Here is a 19,111-nt window from a genome sequence, read left to right as displayed (position 1 = left end):
ATCTGAAATCTATCCAGCTCCCAAACTACTCTCCATTGAAAATGAATGACTTCTGGTCTGTCATTTGTCAGAGATAAAAAGGTGGTTTGGGCAATGTTTAGAATAGCATAGCATACTACTCATACTGTTTCTGTTGTATATAATATGTGTCCCACAATGCACCGCTCTCAAATTGACTTTTCATTTCCAGTGTACCGAAGAACAAGAAGTAATATCAGTGGTTGAATTCAGAATAGTGTACTAGCAAACTATTTGTTTGTCATATAAATATATGGCAGAAGAAGAAAAACGAATCTTCTGAATTCAGCCAGCATCACTTGTAGAATAAAACATGCTATATCATCATGTGACAATATGGCATACTACTTTTTCTAATATGTATATTTAAATACTGCATACTGTTCCACATACTGTTTAAAACATTAGGCAGTAGACAGTATATACTGCACAGTATTCTGCTAGTATTACATCTGTAACGGCTTTCAGTGTTGACAACACACTTAATTTACCCCAATTGACAGATGAAGATGACTGCAAACTTTTAGTCTTTAGATCGAGTACATTATTGAACTCAACTAACTTCAGTCAGACATTAATCAACCAGTTTGTTCTTTAACCTTATCCTATTTTTCTGTTGCAAGGTGAAAAAATTGTAGGAATTAATTAAGACTTTTTCTATTTTAGCAGATGTAAAGCTTGTAACTGTGTTTGCGTTTGTCCTGAATAAGGTTTTTGGGGATATTTTCAGTGTTTTGAAATGTTTTGGGCTCAGGTCACCTTCACATTTCTGCTCTTAATATACTTTCTGTCTCTGGTTGCTTTCTTAGGTTTGTCCCAGAAGGAAACCTCTGAGTCAGAGACATCGTCCTGCCAACATGTTCAGCACCAAAAGGTCAGAGCGACACGGTGGTTTGTTGTTTGTTTTTGTGATCTTTTATAAAAATTGACAGTGACTTTGAGGGCTAGACTTTATTCGCATCATTTAATTTAAATGAAAAATCACTCGCAGGTTAATGAAAATGCACTAACTTGAGATTGTTACATTTTTGCTGCCACTTTCTGAATGTAGGATTGTAGGGTTTACCCATAAATTTATGTCACAATTTCTTTGTCTTTTTTCACCATTTTGATAGATCTTGTGAAGCCATAGGCCTTTGTGCTAAAACATATTGTAGGATTCAAAACTCAAAACTTCCTGTCTAGTCTGAGATTATCCTTCATTGAATTTAAGCAGCAAAACGTCTTATTCTTTGAAATGTTATATGATCGCCCACTTTTTTCCCCGCCTGAACGATATACTAAACACATTGTATACTGAGATTTTTACCATTGCAATTTATTTAATTCAGGCTGTATAGTATAGATTTACTTACTAATTAACACTGATCATGTTTGTCATAAGAGCAATTTTAAACTAATATATTTATTGTGAGATGTTCGTTTGACATTCTAGATGGTGACATTTTTTGTTGGTCAGCCCTGTAACCCATTCTGACTGACTGATGACTTTTGGCAGCATTAATCCAAGAGAAAGAGCAAAGAAAGATCCATATACAGTGCTGGTCAGAATTATTTGCCCCCTTGGTAAATATGATCAAAGATGGCTGTAAAAAATAAATCTGCATTGTTTATCCTTTTTATTTTTTTTTATTTTTTTTTAAAGCAAAAATCTAACCTTTTATTGAAGTAACAGAATTGAAAGTGGGGGGAAATCACATTATGAAATAAATGTTTTTCTCCAAAACACATTGGGAACAATTATTTGCCCCCTTTTATTAAATACTTTTTGCAACCTCATTTTTCCAAGATAACAGCTCTGAGTCTTCTCCTATAATGCCTGATGAGTTTGGAGAACACCTGACAAGAGATCAGAGACCATTCCTCCATACAGAATCTCTCCAGATCCTTCAAATTCCCAGATCCATGTTGTTCTCTTCAGTACAACACACTCATTTTCTATAGGGTTCAGGTCAGGGACTGGGATGGCCATTGCAGATGCTTGGTTTTGTGCTCAGTGACCCATTTTTGTTTTGATTTTCATGTTTGTTTTCGGATCACTGTCCTGTTGGAAGATCCAAACATGGCCCATTATAAGATTTCTAGCACAGACTGTCAGGTTTCAATTTTTTATCTGTTGGTAGTTGATCTTGTTCAGATACATGGCATCAAGAATTCAATGTCCAGGACCTCTGGCAGAAAATTAGGCCCACAGCATTAAAGCTACAGCTGAGTATTTCATTTTACACATGGGGTACTTTTTTATCCCTGTGTGCACCAAACCCGTCTCAAGTGTTTGCTGCCAAAAGAATCAAAATAATTTTTTTATCTGACCATAGAATGTTTGAAAAGTAACTGACACTACTGGAACTTTAAACGGGACGGGTTCTATTATAAAAATAAAAAAAAGCTTTTTTGGCAGCAAACACTTAAGATGGGTTAAGATGGGTTTGGTGCACACAGGTATAAAAAGTACCCCATGTGTAAAATGTTTTGGAGAAAAATTTTACAAAAAATTTTTTCATAATGGTTTTTTGTTTGTTTTTTTACTTTCAATTCCTTTACTTCAATAAAAGGTTAGATTTTTGCTAATGTTTTAAATAAAATATCAAAAGGATAAACGATGCAGATTTATTTTTTACAGCCATCTTTGATCATATTTACCAAGGGGGCAAATAATTCTGACCAGCACTGTAAGCTTATTTTGGGTGCATATTGTGCATAATTAAAAGGGAAAATCTATCTTTTACCTAGACATTTCCTTTGATACATAGTGGAAGCCTGTTGCCATTTTCTGGTCAAAATGTTTTCACATTCCCATTGCTTTATATTCCAATATCCAATAGTAGGGTTGTTGTTTTTTAAATTTGCATAAATGTATTTTGCATAAAAAGTGACTGTTGAAGCATGAAACATGCATGGTTGAATTGTTCGCAATAAGATCAACAACATGCAATTAGAAAATAGATAGGGTGAGTTTTCATTTCATGGCAACTTTAAATAAGAGAAAATTTCCATTTTTAACAGCTCACAAGTTTTAGCTTGTAACTAAATGGTGCGTGTTTGGTTTTTAAAGCTTATTTTCTTTCCGCCTCCTTCGACGGGGCAAAATTGCATAAATTATTTTCCATCGCATTCCTTGTTCTCTTGGTATTTCCATCCAGCATTTTTTTATGCAGTATGTATCCCATCATTTTCATTAAAGGGGTCATATAATGCCATTTTTGTACAAGCTAATATGATTCTTTAGGGTCTAAATTAAAAGTTTGTAATATACTTTAATTAAAAATTCTCATTAGTATTGTAAGAAAACACTTATTTTACCTGGTCAAAAACAGCTCTGTTTTCAGCACGCCGTTTCAGTGCATATGACTTTAAATGATCATGAGCTTTGCTGACTCCGCCTCTCTGTTCTGTGCGTACACGTTTGTAACACAATACCATAACGTGTTGTTCATTATAAACGTGGGATTATGAATTATATGGAGAACGTCGTACATAGAAAACATGCAGTAATGTACCCTGAGTGTAAACCTTAGACTCATTCATCGTGAAGCGATTTGCAAAGATATAAATATTAATATAAAGTTTAATAAAACGTTACACTCACTTCAGTTGTTCTAGGGGTTCAGCAGGAACACGAATATCTGGTACCGATTCTTTATTCAGGAGCAGCTGCTTAGCAAAACCAGCTTTATACTGACCCTCGTTTATAAAGCAGTCTGGTGAGAAATGATTCGTGCAAACATGAGAGCATTGACGTTGCTCGTGGGGAATATTCCCTTCGAAAACATACTCAGCCACTGCGTCTTCAGCGGTTCGGATTTAGGAACATTAAAATGACTCTGTGTTCGTTATTACACCCAAGAACAGAACACCACAATCGCTTAGACGCCATTCTGCTCATAGACAGTGCTCCAGCATATCAACAATGACCGCGCCGGTCCGCGCAGACTATGATTGACAGCTCTCACGAGCGAGGGCGGGTCTGTGTTGAAACGCGCCTATCAATCAACAATCGCGGGAGGGGCGTCCGACCGTGTGACGTCACACGGTCGAACGGCTCGATTTGAGGCAGGGGAAAACATATAAGGAGATTAAAACAAAACCACTGGATGGATTTTTATCATTATATGATGGTTGTGTGCAGGCACTGCCAACACACATTTCAGTACAATCAACTTAAAAAAGTGCATGTACCATTATATGACCCCTTTAAAAGAATATGTTGATGGAAACCTGGCTAATGACCCTAATACTGAAATGACAACCCGACACTATTAAGGGTACAGCGCATGAGCACATTGTTTTGAACCAATCTACATCCAGTATAGAGCTCTTTTATTGTTTGGGTTTGGGTTCTCATCAGAAATTTAATGGCTCATGTTTACATGCGCTTGTTAAACTGTAACGGGAACACGTCTAAATTGAATCCTTCATCGCTGGGATTGTTTATTAAATGCATTACAGTCGGAGCAGCTCATTAAATGTTGCCCTGCCATCAGTCTTCTCATGAAAAACGAGCTGTAGCTTTCTTTGATGTTGCAGTAATGCGTATGCGCTCTGGGCGGCAGATAAGGCTTCCTCTAATTAGACTTACCAATGTTTGCGTTTCAAAATAGGCTCGGGCAGTAAGAGCTAAACCCTTCCGCCGATGCCCCGGGCACTGGACTCATTACGCAGTCGTCACATTGCAGTCACCGGAATCATCTTGACCTCCCGTAGCTACAGTGTCCCTTAAAATCCAGCAAATATACAGCTGACCTTGCGTAATGGAAAGAAGGTTCACTCTTCAGGTCTGTTTTGAGACAAATCACATTATAGCTTAATCTAGTTTTGCATCTATGTGTGATTCCTGCGCACAGAATGAAGTAGACTCCAATGAGCCGCCGCCTTAGGATGCAGAGACTGAGCTGTCACATACAAGGTTTTAATTGCTGTCGGTGAGAACTCTCTTGATATTAAAGTATCAATGAGTTGGACTCGAGCTACAGCGAACGGTGTGATGCTGTCTTAAACAGGAGGATGTCGGATTGTCAGGCTGAATGACATCATAAGACTGGAAATAGATAGTAGTGTCACCGAGAGCTTGTTACTCGTGGTGAGAACTTCAACTTTGGATATGATGTCAGAAAGATGTCAGCTGGAGACTTGCTCCATCATTTACTTTGGTTGTGTGAGGAAAACAGAGACGTATGCAAATTGGACGCATTTAAAAAAAATTAAGTCTCCAAAACACATTCATATTGTAATAATGATATGATTGTCAGGAGTGTGCTTTGTGTTTGTTTCTGTTTCCTGCGACCTAGTTTTCTAGTCTGTCATCCTCGTTCAGTTTACCTGTTCTTAGTCAATTAGCTCATTAGTTCCCTCATTAGTCCTAGTATTTACACTCCCTTTTTTGGTTCAATCCTTTGTCTTGCCTCATCTACGATTTAAATGTGGTTGTGTAATAAGTTGGATTTATTATTAAAAACTGTTTCCTTGAGCTATTCCTGTTGTGCGCTTTATTAAGCACAGCCACCTGCGACAATGTTATTATTTTGGATATTGGATAACATGCTAATTTTTCCTATATTTATATTTGCATTACTTTTTGCCATCTAATACTCAGTTAATCTTTAAAAAGACTAATTTTATAACCGTGTTCAATGTAATATTTAATCCTTAATTAATATTATGAATATTTTTACAATTTATAATAATAATTATATATTATTGTATAATTATATAATAAAATATTATATTATACTAATTTACTTATTATAATTAATTATATTAATACTTAAAAAAAAAACAATGAATATCTTTCGTTCTTTACATTTATACTGTTGTGACAGCTACTGTAAACTGACTTGTTTAATCCAAAAGCAGGTGCAAAGACGTAACAGTGTGTCCAACAGAAACACATACAACAACCTACAACCAAAGACTGAAAACAGAGGAACTATACACAGAGATAATGAAATAATAACGAACAGGTGTGATGATTAGATGAGTGTCCATGACAACTGATGACTGGCGGGAAACTAAGAAAAATAAACACATGTGACTGATGAAAACAAACTGAAAGTTCATGAAAACAGAAACTAAGAACAAACAAAACTGAGTGCGTGTGACGGTAACATGGGGGGAATGCAAAAACGAAGGAGAGCTTGATCCAAACGGAGTGAATTTTATAAACGGAATAAATAAAACAAAGCAAACACCAAGAACATTACATCTAAGAAGGACAAGACTCGAAAAGGAACACAAGAAACACTGGGGTTTAAATACACAAGAGGTACGGTAATACTAGGCAAACAAGACACACCTGGGAATAATCACAGAACTAATAAGCAGGAAGAACTACAAAGGACTACAAAACATGGCGCAGAACAGGAAATAACATAAAAGCCTGGATCATGACAACGTGTAGCATTTAAACAATTTTGCTTTCGTTAAGTTTCAATCTTAACATAACAAAAATAAATGTCAGCTTACCGGTATCAGCCAGAATTTTAATATCAGTCCATTCCTAAACTTTACCTTTGGAATATCTTCTTCAATTCTTGCTAATTGCTTCTGCTCCTTCCAAACCTGCTCGGCCGCTGTTGTCAAAAGCAAAATTGATTTAAGACAAATCACAGATGTGACGTTGACAGCAGCAATCAACACCACGCTGTTCCCATGTGTAATGTGGGCCCAAATCAAACTCCCTAACCTTGCCAAAGAGGGCACTGACTTCAACGGCCCACACTTGATTAGTTGCATATGCAGAAGACGTTCTTCTCTTGGAGAACTTAAGCCATAAAGTGATATTCAGTCCTCATCAAAGGCACAATGATCTAATCAAGTCAGAATGACCTGTAGATATGCTGACTGACATTGGGAATGGTTTGGAGTTCTGAGATGAAATCGCAGAGATGTGTGGAGAGCTCAACCGATTCCTGTTTGATCCCCTGCAGTTCCCTTTCCTGAGGGTGTTTTTGATTCCGCATTAGCATAAAGGGGAGGGGTCTTTGAGTTATTCCGAGTATGTTTTTCAGATTACAGGAGGCACGTGCAATCCTCGGGAGCTGATTTCGGACTTGTGCCCTCAGGGTCCACAATTCACACCCTGCAAGAGACGCATGCAAGTACAAATTGCCTTTGACAAGTAAATAAAATAAAGGCCTATAACTTTATTTGGAATTGCCGCATTAGATTGTTTTAAGTTGAATTGTGAGAACTGTATCTACCCCTGAGACGTGTGATTCGATCTTTTTTCTGTGGTGGTGGCACTCATTACTTGCATAAAGCCACCAAAATAAAAATATGAAAAGAATCACAATGTCTCTTCACATTTTTGTGACGCATGTAGGTTCTGCATTGCACTGCGAGCAACTCGGAGAGTGATCTTTGCTCATGTAAAAAGGGGATTCAAAATTCGGAATTTTGTCATAGAAACCAAAAAATAATTATTGATTAAAATAATGTCAAATACACATTCATGGCCGATAAGTAGTCAGGTGACATTTGCAGTCGGATCAAATCCAAAATAACAAAGATTGGCAGGTTTTAGTCTATTTTAATTAGTATTATAGAACATGCATACATTATACGCACGAATGCATAAATTAGAGGAAAAGGAGTCAAAGTCTGTTTTTATTTGATTTGACTGACAGCTGCATTCACTTTCGCGACAATGAATAATATGCACAGAATCAGACAGCTCAGAGATGACACATCAGACATGATGGCCAATGATGGATGTTTTTGTCTTGTTTATCTAAGCAGCCTAACGTGAACGTACATCCTTCAGCTCTTGATATTATGTGACTGACGACACCACTGGCAGCTGAAAGTGTTTGTCTGATCTGTTTGTTTAAGATGTTTACTTCTGTCGTGTGTGTTCAGTGTGTCTTCTCAACATAGGGTCCTTGCTGACGCACATTGAGTCATCGGCTGTTTCTAGTTGCTGTGGCGATAGATACATGCGCTAATGATTTATTTATTTTTTTAACTCTTAAAACACACTTTTATACTCTTACTAGTTTATTTAAATTGTCTACTAACGGTGTCCAACAGTGTATATATGTGCATCACAGAAGTCATTTTTGAAAATGAACATTTTCACAACAATGTCTATTCCACATCTCAAATTATGTGTTTGCTTTTATAGCATTCTTTAGTGGCAATAACAGTGATGGAATTTACTAAAAAAAAATTATAATAATATGGCAGACTCTTTTGTCTTGCAATTTCAGCCATAAATAAATTACATTTCATTTAATATTTTCATTAAAGGTAGGGTAAGCAATTTTTTGTTATACTGGTTGAAACTATCTTCACATCCTGATAGCAATCAATAATAGAATTGGTCTAAATATAAAAACATGTAAATATATCTTCTGTGGAAGTTTTAGGACCAAAAAATGTTCGGCCAATCATTACATTCGGTCCGAATGCAACGATAGGATGTCCTACCTGCCTGTCAACATATGTATTTCCATACCTCTAGCAGACCCTACTCACGCAGACATCACACTTTTTGCCTAATTTAACAATTTTAGCTTGATTGCAAATGACGCACAATGAAAATATTCAGTGCACAAGTGATATTTACCTTGATTTTTGTTTCATCTTTACAAATCATGTATATCAAATCAAGCACGCTCTTCACTGACACACTTGAGTCCTTTTTGCATTACCTTTCGTACACCAACTTTTAATAAAACCGTTGTTGGTGATGGAAAAGAAGCCTGAACTGAAAATAAGAATCAGACAGTCGTCATTTGTGTAAAAAAATGACTACCGTTTTCATCCAATAAATCGTTAATGATTTCAAACTCTTTATTTAGGACATGACTGTTTTTTGTGGTGTTGTTGTTGTTCATTCAGATTTTTTCATAGTTTTTATCAGTAGTAGCATAAGTGCTTTTTACATACTATGAAACAGTTAACTGGCAACCACAAGAGCATTTACATCTTTAGGGCAGAGCGGTGGATTTTTAAACACTGTAGAATGAACGCAGCTCCCCCTGCAATTCCCTGACCTATATTAAAGTCTCTTAGACCACAGTGCATTTATTTAAAGCTCTGGAGATATTAGACGAGGCAGGGCTGCTATAATTTCAAAGTCATCATGGGTTGAGCAGAAATAGGGAAATTCTGATTGGCTGATTTATTTGTAAAGTGGCTACTTTGAAAAATTTAAATAAAAATGCATTTTCATGAGTGACTACTCGTGGCAGGAACACTGTCCCAAAAGTTAGACCTAATTATGCCTCCTTCTAAGATGCATTATTTTCTCCAACTTTCAAGGCGGGATAGCATCTGTATTCTTGCATGGATTGCAACAAATTCTGTGAAATAGATGAATTAATATAATCAAATGCAATTAATAAAATGCTGTGTGTTTTTATGCTGGTGTCAATGCCCAACACTATTGAAATGAATTGTGAGTCAAGTCTAATGTGTGCTTCGCATGAGCAGCGCTGTTTGTTGTGATTTCGGTTAAGATGCCTATGTAGGCAGTAGACAGCAAGAAAGCCCACTAGGTTTTGTACCAGAGCTGTTGACTCAAGAAAAGTCTTTATATGGTGAGTTGAATTCATTTAGGAGGACCGTTTTATATGGCCATTTGCATTATACCATCTCCATTTACCAAGATGCTGTTCACAGTCTTTTAAGGACTCCAGCTTCCCTCCATCTCTGTTTCAGTGCTGGGATACGGTTGTTTTTTTTTCCATAGCCAAAAACTGAAGCGGTTTTTATGCCCCAGTATATGAAGCTCCATTTTTATGGGATTATTTTTTTAGTCTGCGACTTCAAAGAGACTCTGATCATTGCCGGAGGTTATTACAAAACAGTATTTTCCCTTTCTGACTGTAATTTATCACTATTCCATATCTCCGTGACGTGTTAATGTTTGGGTATTTTATTGCAATATTTGCATATTCAAGTGTTTTTAATACACAGTTGTCACTAAGTCTTGATTGTGTGTATGCAGCTTGTGTTTCAGATTGACCTCATGCGATTGTCAAATCTGAGAACTTTAGATGGTACTTTAAAGAAAACTACAATATTACCATGGCCAAAAACATAGTAAGTGCACAATTTGTGATTTTGACAGCAAATTTGTATTTAGTTTTAATCGTAGTCTTTTGACTAAAATGCCATTTAGTCATTTTTAGGTCATCTGAATTGTTTTAGTCGATTAAATATCATAAGATTTTAGTCGACTAAAATCTAATGGGTTTAGTTAAATTGTAATGCATCAATTAAGCATTTCTCTAAAATGTCAAATCTCATCATATAGGGTACTCCTAGAGAAAGCATCTGTTAATATGAATGATATGAGGTTTGAACATGCAATACAGACAGATTTAACTACTGTGACATAACCACTTCTCATAAAGAACAAGAACATGGTCATTCTATTAATTAATGATATATGCATTCTTTATAACAACTTGCATACAACATTATTTGTTTGTATATTACAACATTATTAATTATTTTTAGCAGACATATTTGTTTGTATAAATTAAATATAGGTTAACCCTTATGAAAGCTATTAATATTATTCAGTAAAGAACATTGAGTGATTTCTCTTTTTCTTTTGTTGATTACATAAATGATGGAAAGCAGCAGGTTTATTAGGCTACTGTCACTTTAAGGCTGAATGTACGTTCGCTTAAAGACATAATCAACTGTGTTTAAGTGAATACTCGCCAAAATTGAAAATTTGACATCATTTTGTGTGTATTTGTCTGTTCAAGTGCGAAAAGACGTGAGAGAGAGCAGTTCATGGGCTGTCTGAGAGGCAGCTTTCTGTGTGCGAATAGAAAATTAGACCGAACCGGACTCTTTCCTGTCGTTACGATCTTCCAGATTTATCAATATGCCTGGTCTCCTCTTTCTCCCACAAGTTTACATTTTTGAATGTTTTAGGAGTCATGCAGCAAATGTATGCCAACTTATATCCTGCCAGGTAGATCAGCGCATTACAATTCAAAATGTACATCAACCAGACAGGACATCATTCTGACTAGAACTCTTCTCGAATCGCCCCTCCCTTACATTTTTGTCTTGTTTTTATTCATTGACGAACATGTCAGTAGATCTTTGTCATAGTTTTTGTCATTCAAAATGGGTTTTTATTTAGTGGTCTCTTTTCATCAGTGAAAAAAATATTGTTAGTGAAAATTATTCGTCAACGAAATGAACACTGCTTTTCTGTATAAAGTTATATAACTTAGTAACTTTTTTACAACAAAAATGAAACATTACTGAACTTACTTAAGCTGGACTGTGATGCTATTTTCTTCTGGAAACAAACTTTGTTGCATTATTTTCATGTTATCTCTGTAAAGCTGCTTTGAAACAATCTGTATTGTAAAAAGCGCCATATAAATAAAGGTGACTTGACTTGACTATTATCTTTTAGATATTATCAAAATACGATCCTTTTGTTGTCTCTGGCGGGATTTTTTAACACAATTCATCATCCTTCAAGTCAAGTAAAGTCACCTTTATTTATATAGCGCTTTTTACAATACAGATTGTATCAAAGCAGCTTCACAGTGATAACATGAAAATAATACAACAAAGTTTGTTTCTAGAAAAAAATTGCGTCATCGTCCACCAGCTTCAGCTTTTTATTGATGTTTTGCAAGGACAGAATGTTGTAGTTGAATTCTGGCAGCTGATTGGACAGTATGGCAGCGGGTGTTGTGGCAGGCGGTGCTACTAAGCTGCCATGATCATGCACTGAGTATTGAAATGGGTTGCCAAGGAGCCCTGCGTCCTCACATTAACACTTCATATGAGCCGATTTATTGTCTAATTTAATTTCCTACTCGAACCAGCAGGTCATTTATTCTGTCTTTATGTACTTACCCTCATGTTGTTCCTTTGCGTTTTTTTTGTTTGTTTGTTTTTTCATTCTGTGGAAGCAGTATCTTCCAAGGGGGAGTAAATAATGACAAAACATTTATTTCTGAGTGAACTATTCCTATAATAAGAAAGAGTTGTAGAATTGTGCTGTTTTTTTTTGTTTTTTTTGTGTGTTTTCAGCCACAGTTTCAGCAGAATACATCAGTCATGTGAGGCGTATTATTATTTTATATATATATATAGGCCTATATATTTTCGTCAGACATGTCAGGCCATTTTAAAATGTGTCTCTTCAGAGCTTGCGTCAGCAGTTTTTTTTCCCCCTTTATACTTTTATTATCAAATCATGTCAGATTTTACACTAGACTCTTGATTAGAAGTCTTTAAATGACCCAACCCTGCCACAGGCCTGAACTCCCACTGCATTTCTCTCACACACAAACATTTGCTGACGAGGAAAGAATGTGAAGATGGAATGTTCTGCCGCTGCCACTTCCCATCGGAGCAAGGCAGTGATCCTCCACTGCGCATTTATTTGAATAAGTGACGTGATTTCTGTTTTGCGGGTCTCTGATGCAGCCGTTTTAGGACAGACAAAAATGAAATTAGATCAGAACCTAGTAATATACTTTGAAAATAAAGTGAAAAAATATACAAATAAAAATGTACACTTATAAAAAAAACTTGTGTGTGTAGCAGCCTATATATATATACACACACAGTGTATATATATATCTTTTTTTTTATCTTTACTTCGAACTTGGAAAAGAAAGTATATAAAATATAAAACAATGTTTAAAAACATAGGAGAAAAAAACAACAACAAATTAGCAGCAAATAAAGTACACTTCTTTCCTGTTAACATACTTCCATTACATGTGCGAAAAGGAGTAGGAAGAAGTAAAACTTATATACCCCTACCCCCTTATATACACAGTATATATTTGTGCGTGTATATTTATTATGGTCTTGGTAATAAAAACCTTATAATAAGAATATAAAATATATAAAATTAAATATATAGATATTTCATTTAATATATTTTATATTTTTATTATAAGGCTTTTATTACCAAGACCATAATAAAAATATATATATAAACACTTGTTGCGGATCATTATGGGATTGCATCATTTGCAACGGATACATATAGTGCTGTCTTATATGAATTTGTCCATAACAAGGTATATAGAGAGTATCATACCTTTTGGAACAAGGTTCACATCGTGAGTGGCTGAGCGCACCTATAATGCTTGGCACTAATGTCTACATACTAGGTTTTGGAACAGAGCATCTGATGTGTGGGAAAAGGGATGTGGAGGTCAGGGACTGGGATTCACGACTTGCCTTTTTAGCAGATGCTTCTTCAAAGCAGCTTAAAGCACTTCTCGACCCATTTGACCCCAGAGAGTCATGACCGATTTTGCTATCGTCATCAGTTTGGAACTAAAGTTAGTTGTAGAGCATGATAGCATTAGTGATGTTCTTAGTGCACTTTGTCTACCATATATAATTACAGGAATCCTATCACAAAATCCTATCACTCGTTTCACATGTGATAGAGGGTGTTTATATAGGTTTTTTGTTTGTGCTGTGAATTTAAGACTATTTCATTTAAATGTATGGCTTAGAGGAAAGGATGGAAAAGTGTTACGAAAATGTAATTATATTTATGTTTTTGGTGGAAAAGTTTGGGGTCGTAACAGTTTTTTAAAATTTAGTCTCTTATGCTTTGAATATATTTTAAAATGTAATTTATTCCTGTGATGCAAAGCTGAATTTTCAGCATCATTACTTAAGAATCATTACTTATTCTAATATGCCGATTTGTCGCTCAAGAAACATTTCTTATTATTATCAATGTTGAAAACCGTTGTGCTGCTTCATATTTTTGTGGAAACCTTGAAACATAATTTTATCAGGATCCTTTGAATAGAAAGTTATTAAAGCAGCGACGTGTTTCTCTGAGCATCCCTCCAGCTGTGAATAGAGGATGAGGAGTATCTGTCAGACGTGTGTGTGTGTGTGTGAGAGCAGCAGAGACTGCAGGCTGGTTCCTGTTACCCCAGGAGCCTCTGCATGAGACCAGAGCGCCTGCTTCGTTTTCCTGTGTCTGAACCCACACCTCTGGTCCTGTGAACAAACACACTGTTTTCACAACTTCTAATAAGCCTTGGTAAATGCACAGCCTTTCACTTGCATATAGATTGGGAAGCATGATTTACAGTTATATGCTAAAAAGGCCACAAGTAATTGTATCTTAAAAGTGCTGTATTTGGAGTTTAAATGGGTCATACCCTGGGGTCCACTTATAAAGTGTTTTATATTTTTCCATTATTGAGTCATAATTTATTTTTCACCCTCTTTCTCACCCTTAAAATTAAATGGGATTTTTTTTTTTTGCTGCTGTGCCTTTCAACAGGCTGAGCCTGTTCTTTATAAACACAATTGAGTTACAGCATTTTTCTGCACTCACACACAGGCTGCAGGTTTAATCTCAAGTTCAGTATAGTTCAGTATAATTGCCCTATCCATTATAACCAGCTTCTTTGCAAGCTTTATTAAAGCTGCAGTCCGTAGTTTTTCCTCTTTGTCGCCATCTCTGTTCGAAATCTGTAATTGCATTTATTCACGGAATTATCAACTTTACGTGGGTTGTGCCACGACACGGCACTGCGCGGATGAATCCAATGTTTTGAGGAGAATGTGCGGCTGTCAGTCGCCACGCCGGTGTGGATACTGGCATTCAGAATCACAGATTCTACTTTTTGGAAGTGTGACCAACATAAGAATTTTCACTGGAGAATGTAATCTGAACAAGTAAGTAACATCCACTTTTGTTCTGACCAACTAAGGGGAAAAAAGCATTGCAGTAAATCACGCTGATTAAATCTAACAATCGCTTATCATATCACATCAAACCGTGCAAATTATACTTTGTTCTCAAATTGTTAATGTTAACAACATCAGCATTGCGTGACTACATTTAATGCCCTTCCGATACTTATCCTTGTTTTCGCATGGGCCCGGTTGCAGTCTCTGTTTCTGTGGCCACTCCGAAGTCTTTTACATTTTACAGCTGGTGAATCTCTAGTTGTCACTGGTGATTTGTCGTTTTAACCTTTCTGGATCCGCCATCAAATTAATAAGTTTAATTATATCAAGTGCTGTGAGAAAAGGCTATAAATCTCCACCTCCAACATCCTCACACGCAATATAGCCTACTAGCCAAGACTCCTTTAGGTGTACAGATGTGACGTAATGACGCAAAGACATGCTCGAATCTCCCGCGGAAATCCACCAGTACCACTGGAGTTAAAAACATTATTACAATCTTACCGTTTAGAATCGAGCTAAATTTATTTTGGATCATTTTTAACCCAAAAAAGTTACGGACTGCAGCTTTAAATTCTGACAGATTCACAAAAAAAAGAAAGTTGTGGAAATACTGGAATCTGTTTTGCAGTTCACTTTCAGTATGGGCTCTTTTTGGATTGGAGAGGAAGTTTTCAGTTCTGAAAGTTAATGTTTTCAGTACAATTACCTTTTTTTATTTATAGTTGGCATGAAACAGAAGTTGCGATAGTCTTGTCATCCCTATGGTGACGCATATCCAAGTGAAGCTGCTTCTCGAACAAGAAAAAATTTAATGTGGGACTTGATTTTGTCCATTGGGAATTGATTGGATGGTTGTGGTTTGCTATTGGTGAAAGGTTGTCCCGCCCTCACGGCATTAAACGCGTCATCAGAGAAGAGAAGAGATACCACTGAAAGTGGGTTACAAGATTACGAGGCACATGAATAAAAAAAAAAAAAGATGCGTACAGATAAATCATTTATAATAAATATTCCAATATTCCATAAAAAAACAAGAATTTTCTATTTTGATTTCATGGTGATATTAAACAGATTAAGGAAAATGTGATCCTCATGATATGACCTCTTTAATAAGTCAGATCGTGATCATGTCACGTATTGTAATTTTTATGCACTTGGAATGTCCTCGTGTCCGACCGCTTCACATGTCTACGGCACATGTCACGTCAGGAACAATTCATCCTCATGAAACCCCACGATGTCCTCCTGCTGCACTGAAGCAGCTCTCAATGATTCCTGACAGAGATGCCCACTGCTATGACTGTAAAATATTTATATTTGTTATTTTCTGTCTGGTACAACACAGCTGCACCATCTTATGAATGCAGGTAAATCAACCTCATTGAGCTCGTTTGAAGAATACAGTGGCTGAATTAAACGGGTCCTATTATGTTTTTTTTTTCTTCTTACATTTTCAACTTTCTTTGGTGTGTAATTTTGCTTTTTGAGCATGAAAAATGTAGTTACATCAAAGGGAGTTATTTATATCGGCAAGCACTGTTTCTGAACTCCATGAAATGCCTTGATTGTTCCTTCCGGGAACAAACAAGTCAAATTATTTCTCATTTAAATAATTTCCACCCATGGAATACATATGCAAAAAAAAAAAGGACGAGGCTTGTTGAATTGTTACTTGCGGTTATAGTAAAGGGCCTAAAATTTCCAAAACACACTCGAAGTGATTGACCAATCACAACTCAGAATACTCTCTTAATGTGACTGTGTAAGGGACAGGGCTTGACATTAACCTTTTTGCTCACCAGTCACTGTGGCTAGTGCATGGTTTCCCAAAGTTATTATTTTCACTGCCCACAATTTTGACAGAGACCATGGGGAAAACTGCCATTTAGATATTTTTTTATATTATCTCATAATTTGTCAGCAGGGAATGGTATATTAGGCTGCTGTCACTTTAAGCCTGTTGCACTGCGTTTTCTTTCTCAACGGTTTACGTTCACTTAAAACATAACTGACTGTTTATGTGAATTCTCTCCAAGACCGGCATTTTGACAGTATTTTGTGTGTATTTGACTATAAGCAGTGAAAAAGAACTCCGTTTAGTACTACTAATAATAATTCGTTACATTAATATAGCGTTTTTCTGGGTACTCAAAGCGCTTTACATAGAAGGGGGAATCTCCTCAACCACCACCAATGTGCAGCATCCACCTGGACGCCCACACACTAGCTTACTGGTGAAGAGGACACCGTGATAAAGCCAATCAGTCAGTATGGGGATGATTAGGAGGCCATGATGGACGGAGGCCAATGGGCAAATTTGGCCTGGATGCCGGGGTTACATCCCTACTCTTTTTCGAAGGATATCCTGGGATTTTTAATGACCACAGAGAGTCAGGACCTCGGTTTAACATCTCATCTGAAGGACGGTGCTTTTTGACAGTATAGTGTCCCCATCACTACACTGGGGCGTTAGGACCCACACAGACCACAGGGTGAGCGCCCCCTGCTGGCCTCACTAACACCTCTTCCAGCAGCAACCTGGTTTTCCCAGGAGGTCTCCCATCCAGGTACTAACCAGGCTCAGCCCTGCTTAGCCTCAGTGGGCAAACAGTCTTGGGCTACAGGGTGATATGGGATACTAAGGTGCGGCTTTCTGTGCGCGCACTTTGGGTGTAAGCACAAAATCTGCAGCAATGAGTACAATTATGTGCAATACGCGCAATCCCACAGCGAAATTCAAGCCCTGTAACACCAACAATATTCATTATTGTTGCATTATTGGATATCGATATTCATTATTGGAGCAAATGAAACGAGTGAGTGAGGGGAGGGGGGTTTGTGTGTCAACTCGCTGTCGGAGAGATGGGAGCGTGAGAAAGTGCAGCTGATCATGTATATGTTCTGAGGAAAATGAGTATTTAAAGCGTTTCAGATATTTCAGTATCGATATGTATCAAACTCTATTTTGGACAACACTACATTGCACTATTATTTCAGATGCCTTTTTAAAAGACTACAATTGAAAATTTTATTTATTATAAACACAATTCAACCTGCCAACGTTACTAGTAGGACTGACTGGGTTACACGCCACTGCTGAAATCAAGCTCTGGTTAATGTCAAGCTCTGGGAGGGGAATAAATGTCTTTATTCTCATAACATTATATAAATCATTATATACAATTAGACCTGTATGTACAGCAATCATACAGGTCTGAAATTGTAATGTTTGGCATCTGCGCTCAGAGATTGTTTTAATCAGAAAGTCTCAGTTATAGTTAGCACTTATCACCTGCACTAAATGCTCGTGCTGCCCTTTTAATGCGCTCTGAGTTTTTTTCATTCTTTAATGTCACTGATAATATTGATCTTAACCAGCGGTGGTTTAATAACAGCCCACAGACAGTCCGCTTCTCTTGGATGTATTATAAACCAAGGTCAGCACTGACTGCTATAAAAAGATGAGAAAATGACTCATAGATTAGGGAAGAATGAAATGCCAAGAGATGAGTTGAAAATCGAACCGCTTCATTTCTTAACTCACCGGTACTTCAGGGACGCGGCTGGTAGTTAATTGTCTCTTATGTAATACGTTGGACCACATGTTCTCTGGCATTTAGATTTGAGAATATGTGGTGAATGTTTAATGCATCCTATAGATTTGATATAAAGGGAACTGTTATATGTATGTGTGTGTGTATATATATATATATATATATATGTATATATATATATATATATATATATATATATATATATATATATATATATATGCGCTATCCTGAAAACATACTGTTGCTGGAACAATGGCCCTGTAACACTGTACAATAAGGTTTCATTAGTTAACTACTTTAGTTAACATGAACTAAGAATAAACAATACTTCGACAATACTTCTACAGCATTTATTAAACTTAGTTAATGCTAATTTCAACACTTACTAATACATTATTAAAATCATAAGTTGTATTTGTTAATATTAGTCAATGCACTGTGAACTAACATGAACAAACAATGAAAAATCTGTATTTTTATTAACTAACATTAACAAAGATTAATAAATACTGGCTCATTGTTAGTTCATGTTAGTTAATACATTGACTAATGTTAACAAATTAAACCTTATTGTAAAGTGTTACCAATGGCTCTTTCTAACACTTCAACAGATGAATACTTACAGTATGAGCACACGGCCACATTACTTTATTGACCCTTTTTTTCATGTTTTTCATGTGCATTAATATTTTCTCTGGAACAGAAATCAGAAATCAATGGGCTCCAATGTTGTTTGGTTCTCAGTGTTCTTATTTTATGTTCCACAAAGCAAAGTGCACGCAGGCTTGGAGCTACATGAGGGTGAATAAAGGAGGACATCATTTTTGTTTTTGGGTGGACTATCCTTTTAAAGGCAAAGT

General features: G+C 36.4%; 1 protein-coding gene across 1 annotated transcript in view; it reads left to right on the top strand.

The window, feature by feature from the left end:
* The first annotated feature begins 831 nt into the window (after positions 1 to 831).
* The window catches only part of oxr1a (oxidation resistance 1a), a 157,010-nt gene continuing 138,730 nt past the window's right edge, over positions 832 to 19,111 (top strand). The window contains exon 1 of the mRNA XM_056266271.1: positions 832 to 892. Coding sequence (XP_056122246.1) covers positions 876 to 892 — 17 coding nt within the window. The 5' untranslated portion in view covers positions 832 to 875. The remainder of the gene's footprint in view (positions 893 to 19,111) is intronic.

This window comes from Rhinichthys klamathensis, unplaced genomic scaffold, assembly GCF_029890125.1.
Source record: "Rhinichthys klamathensis goyatoka isolate OS25496 unplaced genomic scaffold, OSU_Roscu_1.1 h1tg000246l_1, whole genome shotgun sequence".
NCBI lineage: Eukaryota > Metazoa > Chordata > Actinopteri > Cypriniformes > Leuciscidae > Rhinichthys > Rhinichthys klamathensis.
This window is presented reverse-complemented; position numbering and strand designations above follow the sequence as displayed.